This window comes from Teleopsis dalmanni, chromosome 2, assembly GCF_002237135.1.
Source record: "Teleopsis dalmanni isolate 2A chromosome 2, ASM223713v2, whole genome shotgun sequence".
NCBI classification, from domain to species: Eukaryota; Metazoa; Arthropoda; class Insecta; order Diptera; family Diopsidae; genus Teleopsis; species Teleopsis dalmanni.
In genome coordinates this window covers 235,444,099-235,455,175 of record NC_051847.1, presented here as the reverse complement: position 1 = coordinate 235,455,175, position 11,077 = coordinate 235,444,099, and the positions used below count along the sequence as shown (strand labels likewise).

General features: G+C 27.6%; 1 protein-coding gene across 1 annotated transcript in view; it reads right to left on the bottom strand.

Moving 5' to 3' along the window:
- Positions 1-10,527, bottom strand: part of LOC119677009 (protein tincar-like) — a 32,065-nt gene extending 21,538 nt beyond the window's left edge. The window contains exon 1 of the mRNA XM_038088275.1: positions 10,054-10,527. Within this exon, the coding sequence (XP_037944203.1) occupies positions 10,054-10,527 (474 nt within the window). The remainder of the gene's footprint in view (positions 1-10,053) is intronic.
- Positions 10,528-11,077: the final 550 nt, after the last annotated feature.

Here is an 11,077-nt window from a genome sequence, read left to right as displayed (position 1 = left end):
TACAATGCAACTGGCTAATAAATCTATTTTAGATTAACCTAATCGTAGTCAACAAATAGGAAAGGTAAGAGTGCACAAGCATTGCACTTGACTTTTCATACCAATAGGTTCACATTTGCCAAACTAATTGCTCGGATGGCCTAAATGGACAACACCATATTAATCCAAATTACCATCAAAGTGATTTAATTGCTTGGAATTGCAACAATGTTGGTGGCAAGGCAAACTTTACTGAAATTGGAAATATTTCAGTTAGAATTTATACAATTCCCTACCAAACTAACAAAACAATGGAGGATAACAGTATTTGCATAGGTTGCCGAGCTGAAACTGTGTCCATGATATCTGTGTTATCTTAAGTTTACATTAGCATGCAAATATGGAACATAACAAGACTTGCCACAATAATTTCCAACATTAAAGCAATTGATTAGGCTGAAAAGCAAAGTATAGACGACGATTTTGTTGGCTATTTCAATGAATTGCTCCTAGCATTACTAATGTTTGTATGCTTTTGCTATACTCTTTTATTTTTACAAATACATGTTACAGCCACCTGTACCGAATTGGAATTAAATAGCAATTACGGATGCTTCCACTGGTTAAAATTCTATAATTTCACATTACTGGCGGTTCGATATTCTTTGACAACAGCCATATTTAATTGCTGGCGGCTGATCCTTCACACGTAACAAATTTCGTTTCAATTCATTGATTTCATTCGCCTTTGCCTTTGTAGAATATAATTTCAAATCGTATAAAATTAATAGTTTAAGAAAATGATGTAATAGTTTTAAAAAGCACACCAAACGTGACATACACTTCACAGCCACACAACCAGCGAGAGGACGTAAAGGACATTACAAGTTACATGTCCTGTAATTTAAGTGTTTTTATAGAACGTTAAAAAATATATTAAGAAGAATATAACCTTTGAATAAAAGGGAAAATATATGAAGACCAGTTGGAGCATCAAAAGTGTACCATTAAAATAGCAAAAAGAAAAAAATCAAGTCAAATAGGATAGAAAAAAATATATATATGAACGAATAAGCAATATTTATTGAGTACGTGATCTTTGACAAGTCCTTATGTGACCGTTTTGAATTTTTTATTACCACAGATACGAAATTCAAGCAAACAAAAAAAAATTAAAAATAAATGTGATGTATGTAAAGAACAGGGTAAGTTTTTAACAAAATTGTATGCCAATAAAGGACAACTAGTATCTAAAACCATTTAATGCAACCCTGTATAGTATAACGACACTTTGTTGCTTCTCTATAGCAACAAAAATATAAAAAAAAATGAAAGGATGAGCCGCCAATAGGTAAAGAAGTCATCTAAATATGGTCTCGTCTGTGACAGGACAATTTTGGAAAAGTTAACAGCAAAAGTGCCTTATTAAAATTTTGTCAACTTCTTCACTTATATATTTACTTAAGGATTTTTCTTTTCTATTTTATTTTCTTTACTCTACTTTTTTTATTTATATATAATATACGTTATATATTATATTTGAAGAAAGAGTTGCATCAAAGCGCATTTTGCCTTGACATTGTGTCACATACTTATGGTGCATATAATTTTTTCTTCTAAACAATTATAAAGCCATTTGTCTTAGAAAAAATAACAAATGGAAAAGGATACTTCACTTCACAACTAACAATTTTTATATCCCAAAAGATTTTGTACTAAATTTAATTAATAATTAAACAGTTGGAAAGAGTTTTTGTGGATAAAAATGTGGGTAATTGAGAGATATAATAGCTTTTAGCAAGACATCGCCGTACGATCCTTACAATTACATTGTGAAATAGAGAACTGTGTAAACTACCAGCGATGTAATAATACGTATGAGATTAGAGATAGTAATGATGGGAAAAATCGGAAGATAGTAAATCAATAAAATTTTTTTTATATAAAAATTTCTTTAACCAGCTCATATTTTTAATAAAATCTTAAATAATCACTTATATACGTTAAAAAAGTGTCTCAATAAACCTATGTTATTTCTGTTAACTTACGAATTTTTGAAAATGATATAATTTTAAAAAAAATTGTTTATAGTCATAATTATTTATCATGAAACACACATTAAAATAAGCTCATAGCATCAGCTAACAGCACCAATTAAGCAAGAAAAATAGTATAAGAAATATTTTTCAAAAATTTCAGTATTAAACATCTATATAAACATAATCAATGTAAAACGATTTATTGACTTGGTAACGTATTACTTCGAAGTTCGATTCCAAACCAACCAAATTGGTGTAAAAATACGCCAAAATTGTACTTAGAATACACCAATATCTAGATTAAATTAATATTATTCACGACATTTTTACTGATTTAATCAGCTATGAGCAGTTTAAAAGAAGTATTTAAATAAAAAAATATATATTTTTTAAGACCATTATCATATTGAAGAACACTCCACATCCTGAGAGCGAAACAAATATATCTGAAGAAAATGAAAAATTTATTTCGAGAACCCACTTTCAGTAAACCAATTTTCACTAACTTAATCTGAATCTTTCATGATTAGTGTGGCGTATAAACAAGATTGTTTTAAATGTCAAAAAAAATGTTCAGTTTATTTTTTTCCCCTATTTTCTATATATGTCGAAATGAGCTATTTTTTCATTTTAAAACTAACATAAAATAATATATATGTAAATTACATGTATATAACTTTACATATTTATGAATTTTTCCCTTATAATTCGGGCATGAAAGAGTTCATGAAAATTTGGAATAGTCTATTAGAGATTGATTGCTAAAAAAATACTTTCCGTGTATGCACTAGAACTACCACATTTAGTGTCTGAATTAAAACTTCAATAAGGTCTGTTTTTAAAATCAGGCATTAAATAATTTTAAAAACATTCTAGGAAGATTCCTGATTCAGTTTGAAACTTTAAATGCTACTTTTACTCACAAATATGTCAACTACTAAATCTAAATAGAGGTTTAACTTCAACAGTATTACTAAAAACCGATAGATCTATGTGTGACTTACGGCCAGTCATATCAACCTAACCTTTAGAATAGCCAAATAGTGAACATTTCTTAATTAACTTAGAAAAGGAAACTTTAGAATTGCTAAAGTATTGAAATCTTGAGTACTTCGACTAAAACTTATGATAATAAGAGTCCTATATGAATTATGATGCAGTCTTAAAATAAGACTGTTAGAAAACTAATTAGACTGTTTTTGGACATAAATTACAATGAATACAATAGAACGGACAGGTCGGTTAGAAGAAATGACCACTATTAAGTTTTAACGAATTTAAAGGTACAATAGACATTTTAGAACCATTAGTTATAAATTGTGTTTATATGGTAGTGGCTTCCTTTTTAAACTTCATGCAAAGTAGCCTATTTATATACTAGTCTATTTATAGTCAAAAATTTTAAATTTATAATTATAATCAATAGTCTATAATTATAATCTACAGTATATCTATAGTAGTCTATTTATTGTAGTCTATTTATAGAGTACTTTGCTGCTTGATTTGGGCTATGTAGCCCAAATTGAACTTAATTAACATAATATAGTTGGACTTTAAAGTTTTTAGCAAGAAATTTCATTAATTTAGATTGCATTCTGTATACGAATAAAATGATAATGGTTTATGGGTTAGGCTTAGGCTTTTATAAACTGCGACCAATTTGATCCATTGTGCACCCTTTTCTTTTCTTTTTTATAACTCTATTTTATCTTAATTCTTTTAATAATGTATAACTTATATCCATAGTAAACCACATATAACTCCTAAATTTATTTCAACAACTGTTTTATAGATTCATATCATTCTTAAAATAAAATCAATAGAGATATGCAAATTAAACAATAAAAAAGTTAAATTATGCAAACAACTAACTGAAAGCGTTTAGAACTCAGTTCCAGTTTTCTGGAGCAACATGTTTCAACACACGTCATAAAATTTAGTAAAAACGAGGTGAAAAATATAGGCAACAACCGTGACAAATACAAGGAATCTAACAAAATCGAAACAATAATAAAATATTATTGTTTGAAATCCTTAATAAACACACTCGCATTGCCTGCGAGGTCCTTTTAAAATGTCACATACACAACAAGAAAGAAGAAACAACACTTAAGTAAGCATATCAACTCATACTTAAACAGTTAAGAGACAAAATATTATTACATTAGAATAATAAAAAATGACAGTACACAAATATAAAGGAACAATTTACTAGAGGGAAACATATACACTTCCCTAAAGCCCCATGTCGCTTTTGTATTTCACAAGCAATTCTCCAACAAAATCATATAATAAAAATGTCCTTACAAAAAGTCTCTTGTTGCTTTTTAGTCATTTGTCTTTCATAGTCATATGTACGAGTGTGCATGCATACGAGTGGATGAAGTGCGTCTCCATTACCTCCATCACCATCACCAACTCCAATACTCCTTCGACTTCGTCACATGCCTGAACACAAATTCACGAAAGCGGCGTAACGTAAGTTTAACGTACAACTACGCGGTTTATTGTTATTATTATAGCCATTACTGTTGTTGTTTCCCTGTTACTGTAGTTCCACGTACGTACCAACTTGTCTATTGTATTTCGATATAGACAATCGGTTTGGGTACCGACTACGTCGAGTAACAGAAAATAATGCAAGGTAATGAGACTCATAAATGCGTTTAGAGTTTGTACCTATAAAAAGTTTAAAAGGCACTTCGGAGTCCGCACTCAATTGAGCGAAAGGGGTTAAGTGTGTGTAGGTGTGATATGTATGTACATTTTTAAGTTTATATCGCTTCGAAATTGTTAACAAAAACCTTTATATGACAAAAAAAATATAATAATAATGCTAATATTTTAACAAGAAAATTAATTTTTATTGTCAAAAAGTTTGTACTCGCGACTCGTCGAAAAAGTGGTGAATTGTAACAATAGTATAGTTTATTATATCAGCGTTTCATTCTAAAAACGTAGAATTTTTGCAAGCATTATATATTTTTTATTATTATAATTTTTATTATAAATATACATTGAAATACAAAATGTTGAAATATATTGATTCCTGAGATTTTATAGTTATATTAAATATAAAAGAAAATATTCCTCTACAATCAAATCCAAATTTAATCTGAACAATGATTTGTTTATGAGAAGCACATAAAATTAAGAAACGTATTTTTTTTATAACTTCTTTTATAACCCCATATCTAGAAGCGATCATCTATTTAACTTTTAATTTATAAAAGCAATCCAAATATAAAGGCGTAGATCACATCATGCTTGACTTGGTATCTTGACAATGAGATGCGATAGTAGCTATAACCATAGGATTTATTCTATGTTGCAATCTGCTATATATTTATTATACTTCATATTTGATAAACTATTTTCATAGATTCGGAAAGTACCTGGGTTAAGAACAAAAACTTCTAAAAAATTTTTAAATAACAGAATAAAGTCATATTGGTACTAAACAAAAAAATATAACATAAAAATAAATATGATTATAAAAGTGGAAAACCAATAAAAAAAGAATGGAAAAATATGATTACCCAAAGATCAAAACCAATAAAAAAAAACATGATCTGGTAACTAGTGTGTCACTGAAGTAACTTATGATACAATTACTTATCGAATTATAAGTTTTCATTTTAGTTCAATATACTTTGTGAGAACGTTTCTGATCTATGCTGACAAAAATGGATTTTACTTAAAATTATTGATAATAAATGTAATGATAATAATGATAATAATGATAATAATGATAATAAATGTGTTTTGTGTGAAAAATATTATCATCTCGTTATATATTTTATTCAAACTATAAAAGTTGTTGCTTCATCAACAAATTTGTACGCGGTCTGGCATTATCTTGATGGAATACTATTATTGAAGTTCACATCTGAATTAATGGTAACATAGATCGGTAGAAGGTCAAAACAAAACTATTTGCTTAAAATTCCAACAAACGAACAGATTTATCTCTATGTAATTAACTTTAGTTTTTGAATAAATTTAACAGTCTCAGTATTTCAACAAATATGTGAAATGCTACTACTGAAATTTAAAAAGCCGTCAACAAAAAAATCGATTTAAAAAATCTCTATTCTTTTATTGAAATTAAAACATATACGGAGAATGAAACTGCGTCACAGAAAAAGAAACTGCCTTACAGAAAGAGAAACCGTCGCGTTAAAAAGAGAAGTAGGTTTAGAAAAGAGAAGTTGCGTCAAAAAGAAATAGGGTTAGAAAAACTCAGTGAGAGATAGAGTGAAAGAAAAAGAGTCCAAAGCAAAGAAAAGGTTACTAAATTGGAGAGAATAACTCCGAGTGAGAGATATAATGAGACCGAGTCAAAGACACTGAGACAATTTTATACATAGCTTATAAAAGGTTTATCTTACAACATATAAGAATATATACAATCAAACTTTCATAACTCGAACTTCTACAACTCGAATTTCTCTACAACTCGAACAAATATTTTGTTCCTAAATTACTGGATCCAATTCTGAGTGCGACGGAAAGTGATGATAAGGTTTCGGTGGATATAATTGTTCATCAACCTTCCAAGAACGAAGAAGAAGACTCATTCAAAATTCTGAATTTATATTTGCTAACGAAGGATACTACAACTGATGATTACTATAAGAGTATGAATAAAGTGGATTCTCTTTTTACAGAAAATAAGAAAAAAATTAAAGTCCCAAACTCTAATTTCTGAATATTTTACTTCACTAAAACTATAACTTAAAATATAATTCTAGTTTCTTTCAAAAATAAAAAAAAATAAAAAAAATTCTCTAACTCGAAGTCGAACCTTTTCTTTGCAAAATTGGACTTCGAGTTATGAAAGTTTGACTGTATTACTTTAATTTTATTAATTATAACAGTAATTATATATATTTTTAAAAAAAAAAAATTGATAATGATATTTGACATTTGCATCTGACTTTAATGCATCTAATATTTATATATTTTATATTATTTATGTCTTAAATTACAAATATAAAAAACGACACAAAATATAATATATAAATTAATATATTAAAACCATATTTAAGTAATTTATTCTTATTTATGAGCTAAAAAGTATAAATAAAATCCAAACCAAACAAAACAAAAATGTTAATACAAATGTTGACATATATGAATGATTTTTATTATTTTTTGCTTCTGTTTTTGTTTGTGTTTTGATTTTAGGTTCTCCGTTTCATATTGTTATTGTTTTTGTTATTGTTTTTGTTAAACCTGTAATACAAAAGAAAGAAACCAAAGTAAACCACATTAACAACAAAAGGATTCACACACAATAAATATTCAACAATGGGAATAGAAGTTAGCAAAACAAAAACCCAAAAAAAAACCAAGGAAAGTAAAACAAATACAATATCCCCACATACAAAACCACTAACAAGTAACAACAACAAGTGTTGCCGCCACTAAAGCAACAACAACACAATACACAATGCCGCACAGATAGTCACAATAACACACAAAAGCCAAAAGGTATCAAACGGTCTTTGAAGGCTATTGTCTTTTAACACATTTTGTTAGGCGTGATTTTTGCTAAGTTCTTAATGCATAAACACGCAGGAGAGGAGAAAAAAGAAGGGACAAACGATGGGAAAAAATATGCTTTGAGCTTTGAAAAAGGATTTCGCTTATCCGCTCTAAAATTGTTTGCGAATTGCAACAGGAAGAATTTAAATATAATTTCATATATAAATGAATATGTTTATAATAAATGTTAAAAACAATATGAAAAATATAATAAATAGAACGGATTAAATCTTGGAGTATATAGTAGTTTTCTTTGATTTGACTCTTCTAAAGTAAATTATCAGTGTAATAATTTTTAATAATATTTTATATATGAAATAAGGGATAAATGTTAAAAAAATTATTAAAATAAATATAATATAAAATTAATATATAAAACTAAATTAGCAGTAATTTTTTCTTTTAGAGTAAGAATAAAATAACATTAAGTCTGGTTGAAAGAAATTGGCAGCACTTTTAAAATATGTTGAATGCTTTTATTTGACATATGTTTTTTGTTGTATTGTATACAATATAAAATATAAAAATTGTACACAAAAAATTGTTAATTCAAATAAATTAAAATTAAATGAATATAAGAAAAGCAATGGTGAGCATTTTTATCTTGTATATTAAATTAATTTAATTATATATTTGAACTTATTAGTAATTGATATGCTCATATGACTTTAACGGATGACTTGAATTTTGCAAAATATTTCCAATGAACATTCACAATTGATTTTTCAATTTAGTTGCACTAAAACTTAACACTTAAACATTTTTACGAGTAAAACATAACTCTAAGGATTATAAGAGCATTGTTGTTGCATCACGTATTTTCTTTCGTAAGTTGTGAGTATTATTTTTGCTACTCTGAAAGTAAAAAATACGGCTATTATAACATTCATAGCTTAGAATATACAATAATACACTTTGATATTCATACTAGGCAATGTATTATAATTTCTCTCAACACATAAAATATTATGTGTTATTATTAACTAATATAAGCATAGATACTTTATTAATAAATTCAAACTTTTAAATGTAATATATATATAAATTCCCATAAACTCCTTGGAGGAGCATTAGAACGTACTTTTATATATACATAGCGTACAAAACATCTTTTTTGAAAATATATACAGAAAAGCTTAGAGTTAATGGTAAAAACAACGTTAATTCTAAATAGTATATTGATTCTTATACTATCGTTTGCAGAGTTCAACAAAATAATAAGGGGAAATATCTTCGTTTAAGTTTTATTTCCGATTCAATTAAAAAACATATATCTCTTCAGTTCTGGTTCAGTTATCGGTTATTTTCAGTTCTCAGTGTAGTTTCAAATAACTATTTTTGGAAAATTTCTTTTATAAAAAAGTGTTTTTGTGTCATGTTTTAAATCATTTAATTTATTTTTTTATAGAATAAATATTAAAAAATCTTTTAAAAATATTAAAAAATTAATATTAAAAATATTAAAAAAAAAATTAATATTAATATTAAAAAAATTGTCAAACGGATAAATTTATAGCGATATCACATGTAGTCATACAGCTCATACATATCATAACTTAAGATATTTGAGTGTTACTAGCAAATTTTTAGAAATAATTCATCTCAATCTCATGGACTGAACTCATTTCCTCAAAATTAACAGCTCCACAGAATTTTGGTCTAGTTTTTGAAAGCACAGAACAGAAACAGAAGAAATGTTTCAAAGTCTCTATTACATTTATTTATTGAGTTTTATTAATATTTGAAATATTTTGGTAGCAATAAATTTACATATACATTTTGTAAAACGAATACGAAATTTCAAAAGTCTTTTCTTAGAATTGATGAACCAATATGTGACAGTCTGTTTTCAAAAAAAAAACATATTAAATCGCTTCTCTAATATTAATTTATCTAATATTTTTAAATATTAAATTAAATTATCTTTTGTTGACTTTATCATGAACTTTTTCGTACCTTACAATTTTAATAATATATGTTTCCATTTACATTACAGATATATCCAATTTAAAGATAGGCTTTCAAAGCCAATAATGTTTTAATTGTTCTAAAACTTAAAAAAGTTATGCTTAAAAATTATCTTTTTTTTTAATCGTCCTACAAAAACAAAACTGAATATATAAACACAATACAAACATTACAGCAACATGCAACACCAATTAAAAGTACATCGAAAAATCAAATGAAAACAAACACACAGATTGTTAAGATTGATTACTTATCTCTGAAATACCTGACATTCCAACATTTTCTCAACTCTAATCAGTACGGAATATTTACAATTAAATTCTTTTTATATAGACAAACACGCCCACTTATACTTACTGACATTCAGGGGTAAGAGTGCACTTTGCATATGACTAAAAATTTGACGATGATGATGATGATGTCCTCCAACACTGGAACCACTAAAAAACAAGTGATTCTGATGCAATGCCAGTTGCTGATGATGATGATGGTGGTGGTGATGATGATGATGAGCCGCTTGTTGTTGCTGATGTTGTTGCAGCTGCGTATGCTGTTGTTGCTGTTGTGAATGATGATATTGTGGGTGAACTAAAGCATGATGACCATTTTGTGGAGCTGCTACAGCTGCTGCCGCTGCTGCAACTGCTTGCAACGGATGTGTTGGTGGCGGTGGTATTGTTTGTGCCGACGGTGGAACGGAACCAGTTGTTGTTGTATATTGGCGTGTTGTAGCAGCAACTGCTGCTGCTGCCGCTGTTGCTAGAATATGATGATGATGTGTTGTGGAGGATCGTTGATTTTGTACTGTATTTAAACTATGTATTGAAGCATGTACTGCAGATTGATAGATAATGCCATTATTCGACATAGCCGTCATCGATTGATGATGGTACATGGTAGGTCCGGTAGGCGGTGCTGCAGCTGCAACTGCAGTAGCCGATACTGTTGTTGCTGAAACTGGTGCTAATGGCAACGAACGATAACCTGCCATTTTTAGTTGTATATATTTAAACTAATTGTATTTATTATTCAATTATAATTGTTTTAAATAGTTTATTTTTAAGTTTTACATTTTTTTAATATTTTTTTTGTTTACTTTTAATTGTTTTCTCATTGTAATCACTTCACTAGAATTAATAATTTTTTTTCATATAAAATACATATATTTACAGAATAGTCGTGCTAAGGTAAGTCTTTACACCACAAACGCGTTTTCTAACTAATTTTATAACTTAGAATTAAAGTGTTGATTATTTAAATTCAAAATACATAAGAATTAAATTCCATAGATAATAATTCGGTTTATATTATATTTTTATCTTACAAGACAAGTCTTATCTCCCAGCATCAACAATTTAATATCACATTTATTTACTTTAAACTCATTTTTTTTGAGTTTCATCTTATTTTATTATTATAATTTGTATATAAGAAATCTTGCAAAATATTTAAATATTAAAAACATCTAAAATGGTAAAATTTCCAGTAACTTTTATCGGCCATTTGACTTACTCAGTAACCTTATTTATATTGACTTTGAC